Here is a 24,378-nt window from a genome sequence, read left to right as displayed (position 1 = left end):
GAGTAAAACCTTTAAGTATCTTATGAATGTATTCATTGATCATTTTTATTTTGGAGAAAGCTGAAGAGGAAGTGAAATTGCTTTTCAGTCCCACCTCCCTTACTTTGACAAATAGTCAGCCATTAGCCTCATGCATAAATTCCTAGATTCCAAGACTAGAAGGGATCATTGTGACCATCTAGTCTGACATCCTGTATGACTCAGACCATAGAACTTCCCCAAAGTAATTATTTTTATAAAAACATCCAATCCTGATTTTAAAAATTGTCAGTGATGGAGAATCCACCGCGACCTCTGCTAAATTGTTCCAATGGTTAATTATGCTCACTGTTAAAAATGTATGCCTTATTTCTAGTCTGAATTTGTCTAGCTTCAACTTCCACCCATTGGATCATGTTAGACCTTTCTCTTCTAGATTAAAAAGCCTTTTATTAAATATTTGTTTCCCATGTAGGTACTTATAGACTGTGATTGTTACCCCTTAACCTTCTATTTGTTTAGACTCAAGGAGCTCATTGAGCTTATCTATCACTAGAAAGCATGTTTTCTAATCCTTCGATCATTCCCATGACTCTTCTCTTAATCCTCTCCAATATTTCAGCATCCTTCTTGATTTGTGAACAGCAGAACTGGACATAATTCCAGCAGCAGTTTCACACATGCTAAATATAGAGGTGAAATAACCTCTCTACACCTACTTGAGAATCCTCTGTTTATGCATCTCAGGATCACATTAGCTTTCTCAGCCACTGCATCACATTGGGATTTCATGTTCCATATACATCATATTCCAGTTTTTTGTAGTTTTAATTCAGTGCATCTCTTGTGACTTTTGGCAACAACTCCTGTTGCCATATTGATTGGAAAATAGGGAGAGGGATTTGGTAGCCTAGAGTGGCTGATTCTGAGTTACACTAAGGTCCCTTTACATCCACTTTTAGGCCCCTTTCCATTGCCAGAATGATGTCAAGGAGCCTTAGTGTAAATGTGAAATTCAGACCTATATAAGAACATAAGAATGGCCATACTGGGTCAGACCAATGATTCATCTAGCCCAAGCAGCAAAGAATCCTGTGGCACCTTATAGACTAACAGAGGTTGAGGAGTTAGAGCAGATGCGGTTTCTCAGACAGAGACCAACACCTACAAGATCTCCACCAAGCATTCTCAAAACTACAATACCCGCACAAGGAAATAAGGAAACAGATCAACAGAGCCAGACGTGTACCCAGAAGCCTCCTACTGCAAGACAAACGCAAGAAAGAAACCAACAGGACTCCACTGACCATCACATACAGTCCCCAGCTAAAACCCCTCCAACGCATCATCAGGGATCTACAACCCATCCTGGACAATGATCCCACACTTTCACAGGCCTTGAGTGGCAGGCCAGTCCTCGCCCACAGACAACCTGCCAAGCTGAAACACATTCTCACCAGTAACTGCACACCACACCATAGTAATTCTAGCTCAGGAACCAATCCATGCAACAAACCTCGATGCCAACTCTGCCCACATATCTACACCAGCGACACCATCACAGGACCTAACCAGATCAGCCACACCGTCACCGGTTCATTCACCTGCGCATCCACCAATGTAATATACGCCATCATATGCCAGCAATGCCCCTCTGCTATGTACATCGGCCAAACTGGACAGTCGCTACGGAAAAGGATAAATGGACACATCAGATATTAGGAATGGCAATATACAGAAACCTATAGGAGAACACTTCAACCTCCCTGGCCACACTATAGCAGACCTTAAGGTGACCATCCTGCAGCAAAAAAACTTCAGGACCAGACTTCAAAGAGAAACTGCTGAGCTTCAGTTCATTTGCAAATTTGACACCATCAGCTCAGGATTAAACGAAGACTGTGAATGGCTTGCCAACTACAAAACCAGTTTCTCCTCCCTTGGTTTTCACACCTCAACTGCTAGACCAGGGCCTCATTATCTCTAGCTTACTTGCATATATATATATACTTGCCCCTGGAAATTTCCACTACATGCATCTGACGAAGTAGGTATTCACCTACAAAAGCTCATGCTCCAAAACCTCTGTTAGTCTATAAGGTGCCACAGGATTCTTTGCTGCTTTTACAGATCCAGACTAACGTGGCTACCCCTCTGATACTTGTCATCTAGCCCAGTATCCTGTCTTCTGACCGTGGCCAATGTCATGTTTTTCAGAGGGAATGAATAGAACAGGTAATCATAAAGTGATCCATCCCCTATTGCCCATTCCCAGCTTCTGGCAAACAGAGGCTAGGGATACTTCAGAGCATGGTTTTGCATCCCTGCCCATCCTGGCTAATAGCAGTGCCTGTACTCAATAAGCTTCAGTTAGTGAAGGAGCCTTAAGAATTGTCTTCTGTTTGTTTCAGAACCTTTAAGTGCACCAAAGATGATTAAATCTAGATTAATGCTGTAGGTATTCTGAAAATGTTGAGCAACTATTGTAAATTAACTGTTAAACATAGTTTTTGAACATTTACTTTGGGTAAGGCTAATAGAACTGAGAGGATAGTGAGAATTTTTATCAATGCTCTCGAGATTTCTAAATATTTTCTTTTGACCATGTTTGAAACTTGCTTGCATTTTACAGGGGTTTTCACAAACAGAACTTGTTCACAAAGCAAATTTTACGACCACAGCTCAGATTAGTTAAAAACTAAATCTAAGATGATTTTGAGGAAGCAGTAGTTTTATAAAGGCTTGTTCATCCATTCAGTGAACAGGAACTATGGGAATTAAGTGATGATCACAGCTGAAATACAGAATAGTTGGAGCCAGCAATGCACAGACTGAAGTTTGTGAGCAGTTTTGTGTATTTGCAAATACCAAACAAATACGTAAGTTTGGATGCTTCACAAATATGAAAGGTCTGAATTCAGCTGTTACAAATTGTTCACCTGGTAGCTAAAGAAAAGCTTAAATCATTCAATTTCTACAAGGATCTCCAACCTCTTTATCACTGAATTATAGCTGGCCCTCCAAAACTAATAGAGTAGGTTGCTAGTAGATACACTTATCACTGTAGAATCTAAGCACCTGTCATAATAGACAGAGTTGCTGGTTTGAATGTGGCTGGTGTGTTAAGATTTTGTCAGCCCATATGGGAAGGCTTGGATAATCGTGAGAATGTCATAGTGTAGATTATACCAACACTACTTTAGTCACAATTCACCAATTTTCAAGCATCTTTGTAGTCAGTTTCGCTGGCATGTATTGTCTAAATGTATTAAATAACTTTGGGGGTCATTTTTGTTTTTAAATTAACCCTTGTCATATTTAGGAAAAATACAAACCTAAGTATAAACATGTACTCTTTCAGTGATTATAATCGAGACTTGATAAAATACTGTGTCAATAAGTAACAATACTGTAATGGGATTAGTTATACTTGATCATGTATGAGATTTCTAAAGTGTTGTGTACACACAAACTTGCACTGGCTTAAGTAAACCAGTGCAAAGCCTCTGTGTGGACATGCTTAGGGTGTGTCTGCACTGCCCATGTTATAGTGCAGCCGCAGCAGTGCTGTGATGTAGGCAGTGTAGTCACGCTTTATTGCTGGGGAAGAGCTCCCGGCAATAAAAAATAACCACCCCGAATGAGGGGTGGTAGCTTTATTGCCGAGAGCACGGCTCCCAGTGATAAAGCGCTGTCTATACTGGCACTTTTCAGCATTCAAACTTTTGTTGCTCAGGGTGTTTTGTTACACCCCTGAATGACTAAAGTTTTAGCTCTAAAAGTGGCAGTATAGACACAGCCTTAGTCTACACTCTGAACTTATGTTTGTATAACTACGTCGCTCAAAGGTGTGGAAAATCCACACCCCAAGCGACATAGTTGTACTGGCATAAGTTCTTAGTGTAAATACTGTGATGTTGATGGGAAGGCTTCTCCTGTTGACATAGCTTCCACCTCTTGGGAAGGTGGAGTACCTGTGGTGACAGGAGAAGCAGCACTGTAAGCGTAGACAATCCCTTATTTTGATTGAAGAATAGTTTGTTTGGATTATTTTAAAACTTGTTAATTGATTTAAGATGAACCAAAATGAGCCTAATTTAAACTGAAGTGTCCACACAGTCCTTTCCCCTGATGTGACTAAATTAATTTAAAATCACATTTTTAGTCAAACTGCTCTTCATGTAGACAAATCCCAATCCAGTTCTTTAAATCAATTAGCACCTCACCCCTAAAAGTCAAGAGCTCACTGTCACGGCGATGCTCTGGAACTGCTCCCCACAAAGCCAGTCAGGATTTTGGGGAGCCTCCTCTCCCTTGGAGCAGACTTTTTCAGGGCAAGAAGCTCACACATCTTCACCTCCTGGGTCTCTCCTTGGAGCATTCAGCATCCACTGCCCCTCCGTGCGCTTCCCACAGCGAACCCACCCCAGCAGGGTCCTGGGGAAGCCACAGGGTCCTGCACCCCCACTTTGCAGGCAGACATAACTTTCAACCAGCCAGTAAAACAGAGGTTTATTAGATGATAGGAACACGGTCTAAAACAGACCTTTTAGGTACAGCGAACGGGACCCCTCGGCTGGGTCCATTCTAGGGGGCAGTGAGCCAGACCCCCACGTCTGCACTTTACTCCTGGTCCCCAGCCAGCCCCTCCTCCTCTGCTCCGTTCCTTTCCCTGGCCAGGAGGTCACCTGACCTCTTTGTCTTCAACACGTTCAGTTGGCACCTTTGCAGAGAAGGGGTCCAGGCCATCAGTTGCTAGGAGACCGTGTCAGGCATTTATGTACATTGACCTTTTGCTCTGCAGCAATCGCACACTCTTATTCCACTACCTAGATACTTAAGAACTACATAGGGGACACTGAGGCATCAACACAGTATTCAGAGAAAACATTAAGAACATTCCCAGTTCATCACACTCACGTTACCACAAATGTACTTTACATTACTTGTCATATTGAGAAATATCAACTATACTTCGAGAGAGTAGTGAATATCTGGTATGTGATATTCTAGGCTAGAAGTAAAGGCTCCTTTAAGTTTTGAAAACAGGTTGAGGTTCAACACATTCCCCAGTCACTCACCACCTCAATTCTTGAATTTATTTAAATTGAATATCTTGAGGTATCTCACCGAGGCTTTAGATACCTTGAAAACATATGTACGGTAGTGTAATGTACTCTCTCTGGACCCACTTCATTCTCCTCTGCGCATGTTGGGGAAAGGAAACTTCCCGCTTTGAAGTAAATGTGACTTACAATAGTATTGAAGTGAGTATGCCAGGAGAGATTAGAAAATCCTTAATTACTGTTTGTTTTGATGTAATTTTGGCTGCAGTTACTTATGATCTAAATTTCCACTGATGTAGCTGCTTGGCTGGTGGCATAAGTTCCTACCATGAGAGAACTACTTCAGGAGCAACCTGTCATTTAAAGTGGTCTGTGATGCAGTCCTAATGACTAGCAACCTCCACAAAGGGAGAGGAAACAGACTCTCTGACTTGTAAAAATGTTGGAGCAGGGAATATGTGTGAGCATGAAAGCTCTACTGAAATCTCAAGAATTCCCATACTACTAGGATTGGTACATCAGGATGATGATCAACTGTTGCTTCAAGAAAACAAGAATCCATACTTATATTCCCCCGAAGTATACTGCAAAAAATGATTTAGTGATCCAGCATGGACCCAGACACTTGGGAGTGTCCATAAACTGTCAACATGAAGACTGATCTTGTGAGTTTCTGTAACAGTTAATGAACAAAATGCTAGTGACATTGTTCACATCTTGTTTGTTCTTCCAGTTGATTCAGTCTCCTGTGACCACTCCTCTTGGTCTGATCATGCTGAAGACTACATCGGAAGAGTTGGCGTGCCCCAGGGAGGATCTTAGCGTGGCACGGAAAGAAGAGTTACGCAAACTGCTCCTGGATCAGGTACAAACGGTACTTGGGCTTCTCACAGGTGAGTATAACTGCACTTGTAGGGTTGGAACAAATATCTGTCCCCTGCCTCTTTCTGCAACAGTGTGTGAATATGTAAAATGATGGCAGACTTGCAGCTGTGAAGCTGATCATTCAGTGAAATAAGAACCCCACTAGTTATGTAGTGACTGCGTCCTGCTGGCTGAGCTCTTAACTCTGCTGTGTAAATAGCTTCTTGAATAGCTTACGATGAAATGTGATGACTAAAACTAAATTACAGAGCACTGTAGCTGTAATAGCTGTGCTTGGTCATCTTTGTTTATAAAGATGAACTTAGACCAAGCAGATATGCTCGCATGCATGAGAACTTAGTGTTGTCTTTAACTCTTTATAAATGAAGAGCACTACAAGTTTTTTTTATTAAGTGTTGTATAAGTTCTACTGTCCACAACCACCTGTGACAATACTTTATTTCTTGTGCTGTCACTGCAGTTAAAAAGGAATAAAGATCTAACCTATACATCTGGAAGTGTCTAGCTCGGATGCACTTAGGTTTCTCTGGTTAATTGCATAAACCTTGAGGTGGCTATCCTAAATTAAGGAAGTTTGGGATACAGATAGTAGCCCTGTATAAAGTGTCTATGAACCTAGCTGGGCTCACAGCACTCTTCCACTTTCTTGGCAGGTATTTTAGAGAGCATCTGGGACAAACATAGTGTTACTGCTGCCACTCCACCACCATCCCCATCTTCAGGAGAAAGTGGTATGGATTACTAAAATTTAATACTTAATTTTTATATATTGGACATAGCTTTTGGTTGCCGACATAAACCAAAACCACTAAGGTACCCACAGTACATAGTGCAGATCCATCCCTGTTGTAACATTTCATTCCTAAATAGTGATCCATAGTCAGACAAATGTTTTACTGGAAAGATATGCCTTGTGCTGTGCTCTGAAAGATACATCTGTGCTGGCCACCAGATTTGGGTGAACGAGGAAGCCTGCAAAAATGCGGGGGGCGGGGGGGGCGGCAATCAACCATGACGGGCCAAATTTGACTGGTGCTGCAACCCTGTGTGGTAGGTAGGAATGCCACTCACGCAAATTCAGCCAAGCTGCCACTTTGTCATACCAATAGGGAAGAGGCTCTACCGTTACGCCATCCAACTCCAGTCAGCGCTGCTCCCACCTTCTGCGTCCTTGCCACATTCAGATTCTCAAAAGTGGGGGACATGGTGCTGTCTTAAGAAGTATGGAGGCTTGAGGGCAAGTCCCTTTTGTGCCTTCCCCTATCTCTGGCACATATGGGACCAGCAGAGGAAGCAATCTCCAGGGCTGGGGCCTCTCCACTGAAAATGTGCTACTTCCATTCAAGACTGCACATGTGGCATCTAAGCTGTCAGCACCTTTCCTGTTGTGGAGGTGCTGGGGAGGAAAGGCTGTTGAAAAATAGCCAGTTCCTAACTGTCTGGCATCAGTGTTGGCTTTCATCTATGAATTGCGGCTGTAAGTGCATGGGAAGCCAGGAAAGACTGCAGTCTTAGCTGATTCATAGATTCCAAGGCCAGAACGGACCACTGTGATCCAGTCTGACCTTAAACTTCTAATACAATATAGATGTGGCTTTCAGCTCCATATCAGTAACATATCCAAAAGATAAATGTATACTCTCTACCCACTTCCCCCCCGACTGCAGACACAGCAGCTTGCACAGCAGTGTTAGGACAAGTTGCTGCCTTTAGAGCTTGGCTATGCATCTGCTTTACAGCTGATTCATATACTTGTCTTCCTTAACTAGTTTTGAAAATGGAGCTTGCACATTGCTTAAATTACTAAGATGATGTGCATATTATAGATAGTCAATGCTTTTGCAATTTGGAGGAAAGGGAGCTTGTAGATCCAGGAGATTGAACAGGAGCAAATCCCATCCCATTGTTCTGAGGACCAACAGTTTCCTTGCTGTCTCGTATCAAATGGTCCGAGTTCAACTTGGCTTCTTTCTGCAGCAACTAAAGATGTCGTAGCCCTTTCTTCCTCCCATGTTCTGAGAAACAAGAACAAATATTGTGATGCAATTTCACATCTAGTTGTATATAGTAGAGCTTCACTGAAACAGCTTTTAAATTAAAAACCTCTCTGAAGTTGGCTGTACCCTCCACAGAAAAATTTCACAAACTTGTGCTAGTTAAGGATGTCTAAATGTCAAGTCTTGTAGAGAAAAGAGGAAATTCCTCTACCTAAACAATGACTTATTTCTTCATACTAGTGTTGACACACAGTTACAATAAAAGCTTCTAGGTCACATAGTGCATCCTGTGAATTAATACAGTTCTTCCACTGTAGTAAAACTAAAAATATGTGTTGGAACAGATTCCACTTTTCTTCTCATTTTCCATTAAGAACAATTACCCTGATGAACTAGTACAGATTACTTCACTGTGCTCAAACTTCTCTAGTAAGTTTACTTAGGCTGAGTCACTCCAAAGGTTGTCAAACCAACTGAAAGAACTAAAACTTAGCTTTGGGGTCTGTACATGTTAGGATATTAGTGTATGTATCTGAAACTCCTCTAGAAGAACAGTGGTACCTAGTTGTCAAGGGAAAAATTATTTAACCCTGTTGCAGGCTAAGTATTTGAATAATCTGAGTATTAACAAAGTAAAACAGTACAAAATAGCATATTGCAAGAGTGAACTGCATTGTTTGGTCTAGATTGGTTCCCTGTATGTAAGCTTGGCACTGATCTGGGTATGCCTTCCTTACACTGATGTTCAACTAGTATATTTTTGTAGTGCATTGTTGATTCGCCAAGATTATTGTCTTTGGAAAAACACTTGAGTAATGCTAGTTTTGACATTGCTAGTAGCAAATGACTCAAAAGATTGGAGTGATAAATAACATGGATAGGGCATTCATACAGAACAGCATGGATTGCTTGGTAAATCAAGCCCATTCAAGCAGTGTTTTTGTACAGCCAAAGCAAGGCCATGCGTATAAGAATAAAGAAGGCAGACCATGCTTATAGAATGGGGGACTGTATCCTGGATAGCAGTGATTCTGAAAAGACCTCTATAGGAGTCGTAGGAATAAGCAATTCACCATGAGCTCCTGTTCAGTACTTGGCAAGAAAGGGCTAAGGTGATCCTTGGATGTATAAACAGGGGAGTAGGAAGGTGTCTTGACCTGTGTGTATGATGTTGGTGAGACTGATACTGGAATAGTGTGTGCAGTTCTGGTGTCCATATTTTATAAAGAAGGTTGAAAATTAGGTTGCAGAAAAGAACCAGAAAAATGATTTGGGGGCTGGAGAAAATGCCTCAGTGAGAGACCGAAAGAGCTCAATGTTTAGCTTATCATAAAGAAGGTTGAGAAGTGATGTGTTTAGTTTACAAGTACCTTCATTGGGAGAAAATAACAGGTACTAAAGGGCTAGCGCAGAAAGGTGTAACCAGAACCAGTGGCTGGAAGTGAAAGCCGGATAAATTCAGATTCCCAGGCCAGAAGGAACTTTGATTTTCTATTAGCATAGATGGCCCTTGGCACTTTCCTCTTTTTTATGTTTGAATGTAATTAACTATATACTTAGGTATGAAACTTTCAAACAGCCATGATAAGGGCTGGGATCCTGAAGCTAAGCTCTGTAAATACGTAACGGCTGTATTTACAACCAGAACTCTTTTAGAACTTAGTAAGTTTGCAGTGTTTCCATGTTTTTTTCTAGGAAGAGCAAAGAGAAATCATTAGAAGAACCCTTAAATGTGTTTAAGTGGCATTTATGCACTGTAGTAGCGTCACATTTTCCATATTTGGGATATGTCTACATAGCCTACATTAAAGCGCTGTCTGTTAATGTGCTTTAACGGGGCTGTGTAGTCATGGCTTCGGTGCTGGGGGAAAGCTCTCCCAGCGCTGTAATAAAACCACCTCTGCAAGGGGAATAGCTCCCAGTGCTGGGAGTGCAGCTTCCAGTGCTGTAGCACTATCTACACTGCCACTTTACAGCTCTGAAATTTGCATTGCTCTGGGGAGAGGTTTCATCTCCCGAATGAAGAAGGCTTCAGCGCTGTAAATGGCAGTGTGGACAAGACCTACACTCAAGCCTAGAAACTTCTTTAACCTTAGGTCCTCTGGTGGGAAATACAGGGGTCTTTGAATCAGCAGCATGTTGCTGAATGATTTTATGTTCTCATCTGGCCTCTCTTAATGGTGTTGCTTTACTTGAAAGCGACTAAGTGAAAATGGTACTACTATAGTCAAATCTGTTTCTTGGGTATATTCAGCCATATGTAATGAACAAAGTGAATAAAAAACAATTAAAATGGACTGCCTCAGTTCTACTAACCATGCAGAATTTAACATAACTAGGAGAGAGGGACCTGGAACCTCTTTCTCCTTGTCATCAACATAATTATTCCATAGATTCATAAGGTTTAGTAGTTCTCAGTTGTAGCCGACAGGCTCCCTTAAAAGCTTTGAAGCTGCATAGTGGCAACTGAGAGCATAATTTCATGAAGTGGGTCTGCATATGTCACAGAGGACCTAATCTAATTTGCACAATGCTTTGCTGGTGGTGATGCACAAGAAGGTAAACCCCTTGTTTCATTTAGATTCTTTGGTGTATTTGCGGGAGGGGAGAAGAAGGCAGGAGAGCCGAACCAGTTCACGCTTCATTTGCAGTGTTAACAGAGATGTAAATGGTGCAAGGCTGTGGCAATCTGGAAGTTAAGATCTAAAGGACAGAAGCATCCAGTTACTCAGCCCAACAGCATGCGTCATTCACAGTGCTGAGAAGCACTTGTCAGAATAAACTAGAAAATGTGTGTAAGCATGTGTAAAGGGCCGTTCTGAAGCTAGTGGTGACAGCAGCCACCTTGCTAAAAATGGTGTCACTTGTGATAGGGTAGAAGACCAATAACAGGTTGTAAATCCCATAAAAACTTATTTAAGCACTTTAAAAGTAATCTGCTGAGGCAAGATGGAAACTGGTATAGTCTCATGCTACTAATGTCTCAGATTACTTCATTTTGAATAAGATGCTAAAAAAGGCAAAATGTGAATATAAATTTGAACTGTAATAGGTCAAGTGCTTATGAAGTGCTACATATTGCTGTGTGATCTGCATACTTTAGAGATACTTGTTAAATATGATCTAGTCCGCATTAGAAACAAATACCTTATAAATATTATTTTTTGTAAGTAAGCATTGTATTATAGATAGAATCCACAAACTTTATTTTATATGCATGGAAAACATAACTTTGCCAATGATTTAATTATGCAAGTAAATTTTATAGCAGGCTCCTAAACCCTAAAATAGGTTTATAATGAAAATGCTACCAGAGCCTTAATTAAAGCAGTGCTTGTGTATGCCATACCAGTAAAGCTGGAAATGTAACATGCTGCAGTACAGAGCAGAATTCTAGCTTTCATTCAATTGTTTTATATACCTCCTCTCAACTGCAGTGCCGCCTGCTGCGGAGTTTCTTAGCCAGACTGAAAGGTTTGGTCAGTGTGAAACTTTAGAACGCAAAGGAGGTAGCTGAGGTGAGACGGAGTTGCCTGGTATGCTTTGTAGAATCATATAGCTATTAATGGCATGTTGCATTGAATGCTTGTCTTTAGACATTTAACTTGTTAGATGCATAAAGAGCAGCAGTTAAACGCAAAAAATTGCTTTTGATTTTATGGTCAAGATTTAACTCTACACATCCAGTTCCCCTCTGTTTGGTATGTATACTGTGATTTAAGAATGCATATGCTTTATATCCTAGGTGGTGACCTGTTAAGTAGCCTGTTGCAGAGTCCCAGTGCAGCCAAATTATTGAATCAACCGATCCCTATCCTTGATTCAGAGAGTGAATATATTTGTTCCCTGGCATTGGAGTGCCTGGCCCACCTCTTCAGCTGGATCCCTCTGTCTACCAGCATCACTCCTTCACTCCTCACCACTATATTCCACTTTGCCCGCTTTGGCTGTGACACCCGAGCCAGGAAGATGTCCTCTGTCAATGGCAGCAGCCAGAATTCTGTCTTGGGTCAGGAGCGTGGTAGACTTGGGATCCTGGCTATGTCTTGCATAAATGAACTTATGTCAAAGAACTGCGTGCCTATGGAGTTTGAGGAGTATTTGCTGCGGATGTTCCAGCAGACATTCTATCTCCTGCAGAAGATTACCAAGGAGAACAATGCCCACACGGTGAAGAACCGGTTAGAGGAACTAGATGAAAGGTAAAACAAATCAACCAGCTAAGTAACTGTGGGAGGATCTTTCGCTTACTAAAAGACTGTCTATACTGACTTGCTGTCATGCATGGTGTGTTTAATCACCTTTTTTTACAGAGCTCTCTGCTGCTGAAGGAGAGCAGGAAGGTAGGTGTGTTCAGGTAAGTTGGTGGCAGGGGGGTTGACTTTGCAAAGTGACTGGTAGTGTAGGTTTGTATTCTTTCCTATCCTCTTCCTCCCCACTCCCCCATTCGTTACTGTTTGACTGCAGGTGTGAGGTGTCACGAGAGCTGAACCTGCCCTTCATTCAGTTGCAGCAGAGCAACAGAAGAGGCACAGTGAGGTAAAGGAATTGCAGTATTCCCTTTCCGGTTCATATCTGCCATCTGTGTGTTTAAAGTCTGTTTTAAAGGAGTGGGCAGCATGCTCCAGGTCACTCCATGACTTTGAAGGGAGTGAAAACTGGTCAGTTTCATACCTTATATTGGGACTTGAGAAGCGTATCTGTTTTTTTTGTTTTTGTTTTTTTTAAATCAGCATTACAGGATTTTGGAAACTTGAGGTTCCTTGGGGTGTTTATACGCTAATTAACCAGCCTTATGAAAGCAGCCCCAAAATTGAAGGCTCCTTCATGCATTTGTTAATTATAACTTCTATCTGTGTAAAGGCAGGATAAGTGGAAGCGTCTGGGAGACTTCTAATTCCATTTTCACTTCCAGAGGGATGCGAAGAAACTTGTTGCCTAATTCAATTACAAATCTTTGACTTCTTTCATGAAGATTCTTCTACTTGTTTTGACAGGAGGGAAAGTCATGTTGCATGGTTGAACTTTCCAGGTGTTGAAATAGTCATTAGTGTGGCATAGCAGACAACTACTGATGTTAGCTTCTGTTACAGCACTGCTGTCGGTTTTAGCTTTGGGAGCTCTCTCCTGATGCTGATGTTAGTAGGATATATTTTCTGATGTTGTAATTATGTGAATGTACCCAGATTCACAATTGTAGCCCGTTGTTGTGGATGCATGGTGATAGAAGTAGATAAGCACGGCACCGCACTGCACTACCAAACTTCTACTGAACCATTGATCGTCTTCCCAGACATGACACCCAAGTTTCAATCAAAAGGTTAATGGGTTTGCGCAACACAGGCACTTTGTAACTTCAACTCAGGTGGAAGTCTTGGTTTAGCAAAAACGGGTCAATGTATAATACAGATGCAGTGCATCTCTTTCTCTCAAATTGCCTTCAATCTTTTTCAGCTGGCTTCTTTAGATATATTTTAAACTCTTTTGGAATTTAAATCTAGATTAATAGTGAATTCTGATTATCCATTTTCTTGACTATCCCATTGGCTTCGACATTACCTAGCTTCCTAACATCAGGTGTGCAGTAGCAAAATTGAAATCTCTAATTGCATGTACATTTGGGCATATGGATAGAGAACAGATGATTCCAGGAAAGTGAAGCCAAGTTAGTAATGCTGCAGTGGGAAAGAGTTCTTTCCCTACCCCCGCCCCCCTGCAATGTGACAGATTTCAGTGCACAGGGATTTTTCTCCACAGGCTGTGGAAGCTCTGCTAGAGCCCAGTTTGCTTTTTACATGTTGCACTCATTTGGTGGTATTTTGATATAGCTCATGTTCAGAGATCTTGAGGTCCATAAATGAATCTCCCTTTTTGTTAATGCTTAATATGAATTGAATCAGGGATGTAACCTAGATATTTTGACTTAACTTTATAGACTTCTCTAGCTTTTTTCATGAGTAAAACATTCTCTGGACTGGTTGTCCTACAATCTATCCCTCCTGTGGAGTAAAGAGTCTGCAGTCTGTCACATGTTTTTTTTCTTTGTTTTAAGGTTAGCTACACTTCGATTTCCAAAACTTGAGTCAATTCCAAGTTTTCAAGTCAAGCTGTCTTCTCACTTGCCATTTTTAACTTGGCATGCTGCTGAACAAAGCTGACATTGTTGCAAAATAGTGTAAAATGACATAGCAATACCTTATCTTGTACCTTTAAAACCCTGATTGCCTTAAAAGTTCACTCTTATCTAGGACAGGAGTGACATGGGGTCATGGTTGGTTATCAGTTACTTTATTTACCATGGAATTAGTGCAGTTTTGAGCCTTGTTGATCTTGAACTTGCAAACTAGTACAGAAAATGTTAACTTTAACCATATTTTGCAATTTCCCATTTGTGTGGCATTTAATTTAAAGTTTCCAGTACCTTTAATGAAATCCGAAGTGTAGTAACAAAGTATAAATGGTAATTCCAAAGCTAACGACTGGCTTAGTGGCTTCTAGAGGTCTACATCCATATAAAACTTTCAGCATATCTTTGATTAGATCTTGGTTTAAAGAAAACACTGACCTCAGGATAACTGTTTCCCACTAGGTCACTTTAGTTTTGAAGTATTTGGCCAATGACCAGTACATACTTAGTGGGAGTTGCTCTTGCCAAGAGGACTGGTGTCAAATGAACTATAAATATAATCTTACTACCTCATGCATTCCAGCAATTGTGTGGGTCCACAGTTTCATAGTGACCAGTCTGGGAATGATGCAACTTGCTGTTCCTGTTCTTTAGTGACTCTGGTTTGGAGCTAGCTTTGTTCAACTAAAAAGAAAAAATTTTCTCACAGTGAGGTGTGTCGGACAAATACAGAGTTTCCCATCAGTTTAGATGTAATAAGGGGCTGTTGTTCCTGAGTGTCTTAGAATTTTGCCACTAAAATTATTTTGGTGTCTTCAGCTGTGTGATGTTTCTTTTTTTAAAACATTCTTGAAATACTTTTTGATATTTTAAGAACTCTAAACCGTCACACTGGTGGGAGATATTGGCTTTTCAGCCGTGCAGTTATGTAACTACATCGATGGGGTTCCTGGTATTAGAATGTTCATAAAGCATCCTGTGCAGTGATGGCATACAGGTCGTTGTTTTTTGCAGTCAATACGTAATTAAAATCATATCCTAAACTCTGGTGAAGCTCCATATTGCATAGTGGATGTTCACTCCACATTAACAGCCTACACTGCAGTGGCCTTTATCATTTGTTTTAGCAATGCTTTCTTGAAGATTTAACTACTTACTCTGCCATGAAAGTGTGTCTAAATTTTGGTGGTGGTTTCCTTTTTGGGCCTTTCACTTCATATACTGTAGCATCAGAAAGACACAGTCTTAATCATGGAACTGACTAATCCTAGATGTGGGGGGAAAACTGACAAGGAGTGTTTAAATCAAGACTGCCTCTCTTCGTAAAAGAGATGGTCTAGTTCAATCACAAGCTCTTGGACTTGATGCAGGAATTACTGGGTTATATTTCCGCAGTCCCCGGAGTACTTCCTATTTATCTCTGTGATATGAGTGTTGCCGTTGGTGTGTTTTTAATACCAGAAAATCAGTTCCTAATATCTGTGTAATATCCCATTCAACAGTATCTCCCCAAATGCTACATTCTGTTGACTGACGCCATCCATATCCATTCAGCTATGATGGGTCTTGCTGCTAAATATTTGTAGCACTAAGGGGGTTGCTTATCTGAAGGCCTTATTTAATTCATATTGTTTTATCTGAACACTAAAGTTGCTTTTGACTAGACTGTCTTTTCTGCTGTGTTTCAGGTGTTAATGGAATGAAGGGTTGCCCATCCTGTAGGTAATTGTTGCAGGGCTTTATATTTTAATTGTACTACCAGCTATTAAATGTAGTTTTTATTTAATGAAACGGTTTTGAGTGACTTTTTCACTATTTCAATTAAATTGTTTTTCCCCCATAGCTTCCTTCATGTTTTATCAGTTGTTTTCTCTCTTTTTTCCTCTAGCTACATTGAGAAGTTTACAGATTTCCTGCGTCTCTTTGTGAGCGTCCACCTAAGGAGGATTGAATCATACTCTCAGTTCCCAGTGGTTGAATTTTTGGCTCTCTTGTTCAAATACACCTTTCATCAGGTACGGCACTTACACTGCTTTTATCGTATTCCATCCTTCTTTGTATGTCCTAACCATGTATGAGATGAGTAAAGGATAGCTTATTTCCCAATAAGTCTGAAGGCTCAAAGGCAGCCCACTAAAACTTCAGTTTCATGCCTAGGGTAGAAGGGAGTACAGCAGAATAGAGACAATGGATTTCAGGAAGGCGGATTTTGGTAAGCTCAGAGAGCTGATAGGCAAAGTCCCATGGGAATTAAAACTGAGGGGAAAAACAACTGAGGAAAGTTGGCAGTTTTTCAAAGGGACGCTATTAAGGGCCCAAAAGCAAATTATTCCGATGGTTAGGAAAGATAGAAAATGTGGCAAAAGACCACCTTGGCTTACCCTTGAGATCTTGCGTGACCTACAAAATAAAAAGGCGTCATATAAAAAATGGAAACTAGGTCAGATCACGAAGGATGAATATAGGCAAATAACGCAGGAATGCAGAGGCAAGATTAGAAAAGCAAAGGCACAAAATGAACTCAAACTAGCTATGGGAATAAAGGGAAACAAGAAGACTTTTTATCAATACATTAGAAGCAAGAGGAAGACTAAGGACAGGGTAGGCCCACTGCTCAATGAGGAGGGGGTAACAGTAACGGGAGACTTGGAAATGGCAGAGATGCTTAATGACTTCTTTGTTTCGGTCTTCACTGAGAAGTCTGAAGGAATGTCTAATATAGTGAATGCTTATGGGAAGAGGGTAGGTTTAGAAGAGAAAATAAGGAAAGAGCAAGTAAAAAATCACTTAGAAAAGTTAGATGCCTGCAAGTCACCAGGGCCTGATGGAATGCATCCTAGAATACTCAAGGAGTTAATAGAGGAGGTATCTGAGCCTCTAGCTATTATCTTTGGGAAATCATGGGAGACGGGGGAGATTCCAGAAGACTGGAAGGGGGCAAATATAGTGCCCATTTATAAAAAGGGAAATAAAAACAACCCAGGAAACTACAGACCAGTTAGTTTAACTTCTGTGCCAGGGAAGATAATGGAGCAGGTAATCAAAGAAATCATCTGCAAACACTTGGAAGGTGGTAAGGTGATAGGGAATAGCCAGCATGGATTTGTAAAGAACAAATCATGTCAAACTAATCTGATAGCGTTCTTTGATAGGATAACGAGCCTTGTGGATAAGGGAGAAGCGGTGGATGTGATATACCTAGACTTTAGTAAGGCATTTGATACAGTTTCGCATGATATTCTTATAGATAAGCTAGGAAAGTACAATTTAGATGGGGCTACTATAAGGTGGGTGCATAACTGGCTGGATAACCGTACTCAGAGAGTAGTTGTTAATGGCTCCCAATCCTGCTGGAAAGGTATAACAAGTGGGGTTCTGCAGGGGTCTGTTTTGGGACCGGTTCTGTTCAATATCTTCATCAACGATTTAGATGTTGGCATAGAAAGTACGCTTATTAAGTTTGCGGACGATACCAAACTGGGAGGGATTGCAACTGCTCTGGAGGACAGGGTCAAAATTCAAAATGATCTGGACAAATTGGAGAAATGGTCTGAGGTAAACAGGATGAAGTTCAATAAAGATAAATGCAAAGTGCTCCACCTAGGAAGGAACAATCAGTTTCACACATACAGAATGGGAAGAGACTGTCTAGGAAGGAGTATGGCAGAAAGAGATCTAGGGGTCATAGTGGATCACAAGCTTAATATGAGTGAACAGTGTGATACTGTTGCAAAAAAAGCAAACATGATTCTGGGATGCATTAACAGGTGTGTTGTAAACAAGACACGAGAAGTCATTCTTCCGCTTTACTCTGCACTGGTTAGGCCTCAACTGGAGTATTGTGTCCAGTTCTGGGCACCGCATTTCAAGAAAGATGTGGAGAAATTGGAGAGGGTCCAGAGAAGAGCAACAAGAATGATTAAAGGTCTTGAGAACATGACCTATGAAGGAAGGCTGAAGGAATTGGGTTTGTTTAGTTTGGAAAAGAGAAGACTGAGAGGGGACCTGATAGCAGTTTTCAGGTATCTAAAAGGGTGTCACCAGGAGGAGGGAGAAAACTTGTTCACCTTAGCCTCCAATGATAGAACAAGAAGCAATGGGCTTAAACTGCAGCAAGGGAGATTTAGGCTGGACATTAGGAAAAAGTTCCTAACTGTCAGGGTAGTCAAACACTGGAATAGATTGCCTAGGGAAGTTGTGGAATCTCCATCGCTGGAGATATTTAAGAGTAGGTTAGATAAATGTCTATCGGGGATGGTCTAGACAGTATTTGGTCCTGCCATGAGGGCAGGGGACTGGACTCGATGACCTCTCGAGGTCCCTTCCAGTCCTAGAGTCTATGAGTCTATTTAGTAACTGAACATGTTATCATACAGATTTCTACTGGCTTAACACCTTGGGACTTCTTGGAAGCCTTCATGCACTTTCTAATAGCATAACATGCAGGAAGTCTTGCTCCTGGCCCCAAATAGTTGAAAAACGATCAGATCTAGTTATCTTGCATGAATGACTTGGCTGGTTTTTGTCTTTGTTGCTGTTTTAATTGGGTTTGGAGAAACTTTTTTGAAAAGTCTCTGTATAGCCCCATACATCTATGCTGGAGGATGGCTTATTTGTCACTTCTGAAACTGTTGCTTTTACAGCTTCTCCCAGGCTTGGTGGGGGATGATTTTTATCTTTTTATTTTTTTTCCCCCTCACATACCATGACCTAGAGTGTCACCTTAAACCTGCTACAAGATTAACTGCTTTCACACCATTCAATTAAACTTGCAACCTTATTTGCACTTGTAATTATTCATATGTTGTGACAGGGGAGGGAACTGTGAAAGGAAAGATACTTGCCTAGTTCATGGTCACAGGAGGAGTCAGTCAGAAGCAGGACTAGAGCCTAGGAAGTCTTGGCTCCCAGTCCTAATCTCGGACCTCACTCCCCTTTTGACCGTTCAGGCAAGTAGGATTTTTTCCAAGTGTCACAGAAAATTCCTCACTAAAGCAGATCTGCATCACTTAATGGAAGTGTCCTCCCATTCTTGAAAGTTACACACTAACTCAAATTCTGGCTACACATAACCTGTATTTTATTGAAGTTCATGGTGTTTAACATGGGGCTTTGTGTATTTCAGCCTACCCATGAAGGTTACTTTTCTTGCTTAGACATTTGGACACTCTTCTTGGACTATCTTACTAGTAAAATTAAAAGTCGTCTAGCAGACAAAGAAGCAGTACTCAACAGGTAAGCAATGCCAGCAACTGTTCACAAAAAAGAGCTTGAGATACTGCATAAAAATAGCTTTGTCTGTGTGGAGCTCATGCTTGCCTGCTGGTTATTCCTGAGTCATCACACTAAGAGTGAGTCTGTCTTGCATTTCCTAATTATTTTACCTGCAGAGGCTATTGTAACAAAATGTAGTTTGGGAGTGATAAGTTCTACATGCTTGTGCAGTTCAAGATCTGACACTAAAGCAGAGGCGGGCAAACTTTTTGGCCTGAGGGCCGCATCGGGTTTTGTAAATTGTATGGAGGGTCGGTTAGGGGAAGGGGTCATGGCCCGGCCCCCACCTCTTATCTGCCTCCTGCCCCATCCAACCCCCCCCCCCGTTCCCTGATGGCCCCCCCCGGGATCCCTGCCCTAGCCACACACCCCCACTCCCTCTCCCCTGACTGCCCCTGGACCTCCACCACCCCGTCCAACCCCTCCACTCATTCCTGACATGTCTCCCCCGCCCCTCAGACCCCTATGCCATCCAACCACCCCTTCTCCCTGTACGCTGACTTCCCCGACTGCCCCTTGCCACCCCATCCAATACCCCCTCCTTCCTGACTGCCCCCTGCCCCCAGAACCCCTACCTCCATTCAATTCCTTGACCCCCTGACTACCCTGACCCCTATTCAGACCCCCGCCCACCACCCTGAATTCCCCTGCCCTCTATCCAACCCTCCCTGCCCCCTTACCACACTGCCTGGAGCACCGGTGGCCGGCAGCACTACAGCCACACCGCCCAGCTAGAGTCAGGCCGCGCCACCACCACACAGCACAGAGACCAGGTCAGGCCTGGCTCCGCAGCTGCGCTGACCTGGGAGCTCACAGCCCCACCACCCAGAGCATTGCGCCGGCTGCAGGGGAGGGGGAACAGCGGGGGAGGGGCTGGGGCTAGCGTCCCGGGCCAGGAGCTCAGGGGCTAGGCAGGACAGTCCCGCGGGCCGGATGTAGCCTGTGGACCGTAATTTGCTCATCTCTACCCTAAAGTAAAGAAGCAAGAACTGATACTTTGGAGAATAAAACCATATCCTAGCCTGGCAACCTTGATTATAGAATACTGGGTTGTCTGAATTGTATTTGTTGATACGTGGATGACATCTTGCTGTGTTGGTTGGGTATCTAACAATAGCCTGTTAGACATCATTCCTGGCTTTTGTTGGGACTTTAATATTCACCAGTTTGACGGCTAAGAATGCAATATGAATTCTGAAGCTTTGAAATATTGCACTCCGCTGTCTTTATGCAGTATCGCACTTTATTATTTTTGTGCACAAATTAACGTTTTTCCTAAAGTTGTTTAATCAAGCTGCATTTTGTGTATAAACTGTATTTTTGCTTTTATGTAATATGACTATAGGGAAGAAAGATGGTCCGCTGGTTAGGTGCTGACTAGGACTTGAGAGCTTTGGGGCCAAGTCCCTGATTTACCACAGACTACCTATGTGACCCTGGGCAAGTCACTTTGTCCCTCTGTGCCTTAGTTTCACCAACAGTAAAATGGGGATAATAGCACTTCCTGCCTCATGGGGTGTTGAGGGTAAATATTCTAAAGATTGGGGTGCTTGGATATTACAGCAATGGGAATCATTAAAAGATAGATTAAAAACAACTCACACTTGATGAAGCATATGACTGAACATAAGAACAGCCATAATGGGTCAGACCAATGGTGCATCTAGCCCAGTATTCTGTCTTCTGATAGTGGCCAATGCCAGGTACTTTGGAGGGAAGGAGCAGAACAGGCGATCGTCAAGTGATCCGTCCTTTGTCACCCATTCCCAGCTTCTGGTAAATAAAGGCTTCAGAGCATGGTTTTGCATCCCTGCCTGTCCTGGATAATAGCAACTGATGAACCTAACCTTCGTGAACTTATCTAGTTCTTTTTTGAACCCTGTTATAGTCTTTGCCTTCATCCTCTGGCAAAGAGTTCCACAGGTTGACGGTACATTGGGTGAAGAAATTATTTCCTTTTGTTTTATACCTGCTGCCTGTTCATTTCATTTGGTGACCCCTGGTTCTTGTGTTGTGAGAAGGAGTAAATAGCACTTTCTTATTTACTTTGTCCCCACTAGTCATGCTTTTATAGACCTCTATCATATCCCCTCTTATTCGTCTTTTTTTCCAAGATGAAAAGTCTCAGTTTTATTAATCTCGCCTCATATGGCAGCTTTTCCATACCCTTAATAATTTTTGTTGCCCTTTTCTGTACCTCTTCCAACTTCAATATATATTTTTTGAGATGGGGTGACCAGATTTGCACACACTATTCAAGATGTGTGCATACCATAGATTTATATAGAGGCAATGTAATATTTTCTGTCTTATTATCTATCCCTTTCCTAATGCTTCCCAATATTCTGTTCACTTTTTTGACTGCTGCTGCACATTGAGTGGAAGTTTTCAGAGAATTATCCACAGTGACTCCAAGATCTATTTCATGGGTGGCGAATTTAGACCCCATCATTTTATACATATAGTTGCGATTATGTTTTCCAGTGTGCATTACTTTGCATTTATCAACATTGAATATCATCTGCCGTTTTGTTGCCCAGTCACTTACAGCTTTAAGTGCCACGCTCTTCAAAAGTGATCCTGACTCAATGCCTTTGTGGTCAGACTATTCAGGCAATGGGACTCTGAACATCAGACCCTGAGGGGCACTGTTTCTCAGTTGTATTTTCATTTAAGCAAAAGTTGGGTGGAAGTACAGAAAACACTGAACTTCCATTGTCTGAAATGCTTCCTGGTGAGAATGTTACCACCACTGTATTGTGCTGCTGTTGAAGTATGAAACAGTGAACATCATTCACTATCAAACAGTTGACAGATGTTTCGTGTCTAGATTATTTCTTTTAGTGGGATCCTTGACTTAATATATTTAAGCGAGCCTATCATAAAGTGGCTATTAAACATGATTTTGAAGACTGTTTTCAGATCAGGTTAAAATAAGGTTAAAAATACATGGTATGTTTGTTGAATGACTTAATACATATGCATGACCATAGAAACCAGGAAAAAAACAAAAATTTGTTGATTACAATCTGTGATTATAACATTTTCTGACAAAAAGTCGAAAAGGAGCTCAGTCATATGCCTAGCTTTAAGACACATAGTAGACCAAGAATATAGCTAGTGAATGATAATTACCATTAATGAATCAGCAAGTTTTATGGCTTATGGATTTTAAAAACAGTCACCTGGTGAATGGTTCTCTATTAAGAGAAATGCCTTAATAGCACCATCGATGTCAGAGAATGGAACCTCTAACACAATGCATCAGGTAAGCTAAAGTTAGCAGTTTCTCCTCTTTGGCTGCTTGTCTGCTTAGTTTAAAGCAGACGGTTCAGCCCCTGTTCCATAGATCCCTTTTCTGCCACCATCTTGGCAGCTCTGAACAAGAATCTCCACTAATGTCTTAAAACTACCTAGCATGGGGACAAGGGAGACCTATATTCAAAGTAGGCAGATTTAAAACTCTCCATTACATGTCGTGGTTTGTGCTAACTACAAGAAGACCCTTCCTCTCCCAGTGAACATGCTAAATATAAATAACTGATGTGTTGCCAGAAAAGACATTGACTGGATCAAGGGCAAAACTAGCTAACCCAGCCAGCCCTTGTCTGTTCAGTGCTGGGAGTTGCTTTATTGGATTTTTCAGATGAGTTCAGATGTGAGAACTTGCCAGTCTCAATAAACTGTTCACCAAGCTGCACACAATTATGCTGAATTCTCACTGGTCACGCCTCCTCTCCCTCTTTTCCCACAGTGATTGTGGGCACATGCCTTGCCTAGTTCTATATATTCATTTTTTGTGATATGGGAAAAAATCAGAGTAATAATTAGCTGCTTTTGTTGGAGGTAACATTTCTGATTTTCAAAGAAAGAGATTCTATGAGCTGCCTAAACTTGTATTGCTCTTTCTGCAAAGGTGCCTGGTTTTAGCTAAAGTTTCTCTGGCTCTATCAAACATGCAGACTGTTGAAGTGTTTATATGTCTTAATTTGATGATGTAGGTGTGATTACACCACAGGAATAGCGTGTGAAACTTCCTGTTCCCTGTGGTTTATGAATTTTACATTTAATCCAGGAGCGTAACATACAAATTACCAAATCCAAGTTTACATCATCTTTTCAGTAACACCGCCGATAATATAGCAACCCTTCATTGAAAGCATCTGGCTGCTCAGTTATGGGCACAGCTGATTGGACTGTCCCTTACATTGCACCATGCTCTGATTCTTCTTGTTACTAGTATAGAGAAATTCCTAGCTTTTGAACCTGCTCTTTCCTGGAGAAAGGCATGACCTGGAAATTCTTCAGAGCACTTGTTTTCTGAAAGGATGGTAGGAAACTTTGGGTCTCCAGAGCAACTTGACAGTCCTGTGTCACCACTGGTGGGTGCTGGCTATGTTCCAGCCCTGGGCTGTTCTGTGTTGATTTTGCAATTTGGCATTACTCGTGGTTGATTGTGGGGGGAAAAAAATCATTTTTGACTTTTGCATGCTACATTTCCGTTATCTTGAGAGTAAATAAAATCTGTTGCTGGCTGTAGTGCTATAGTAGGGGTGAAAGAATTATCATGACTTTCTTGCATGAGAACGGGTCAACTTCAAAACAGCAAAACAAGTATGATGTCAATGGGAGCTACAAGGCACTAAGCACTTAACAAAATCATACCACTTATTTAGATGCCAAAAAATAGGCACTTAAGTTTTTTAAAATCTTAGCCTAAACCACATGAAGGCACTGGAAGATATAAGTACCCTGGGGTTGACTTTCTAGTTTAAACCATTACTATCTGGCCCAAAATCTTGCTATATATCTGAATCTTTGCTGTATAGCGAAGACTGGAGAATTGGTTTTCCTGCCCTGCCCATTTACAAGTTGATCTCTCCCTTGGACAAAGGTTAATCAGAATAATATGGTGGTCAGAGCAAGTGGTGTTGCAGTTTTGAAGTTGGTTGCCTATCCATATTATAGGATTTTGATAACTGTGGTTGGCATCTCTGCTTGGCTTTTTAGCAGCAAGAAGCAGAACTTGACTATTAGTTATAATCCATCT

General features: G+C 41.6%; 1 protein-coding gene across 2 annotated transcripts in view; it reads left to right on the top strand.

Moving 5' to 3' along the window:
- Positions 1 to 24,378, top strand: part of XPO6 (exportin 6) — a 100,945-nt gene that overhangs the window by 40,364 nt on the left and 36,203 nt on the right. For both annotated transcript variants that reach the window (XM_030576759.1, XM_030576758.1), the window contains exons 5-9: positions 5,779 to 5,938; positions 6,584 to 6,661; positions 11,673 to 12,129; positions 15,943 to 16,069; positions 19,180 to 19,289. In XM_030576759.1, the coding sequence (XP_030432619.1) occupies positions 5,779 to 5,938; positions 6,584 to 6,661; positions 11,673 to 12,129; positions 15,943 to 16,069; positions 19,180 to 19,289 (932 nt within the window). The remainder of the gene's footprint in view (positions 1 to 5,778; positions 5,939 to 6,583; positions 6,662 to 11,672; positions 12,130 to 15,942; positions 16,070 to 19,179; positions 19,290 to 24,378) is intronic.

Source organism: Gopherus evgoodei, chromosome 10 (genome assembly GCF_007399415.2).
Source record: "Gopherus evgoodei ecotype Sinaloan lineage chromosome 10, rGopEvg1_v1.p, whole genome shotgun sequence".
NCBI classification, from domain to species: Eukaryota; Metazoa; Chordata; order Testudines; family Testudinidae; genus Gopherus; species Gopherus evgoodei.
This window is presented reverse-complemented; position numbering and strand designations above follow the sequence as displayed.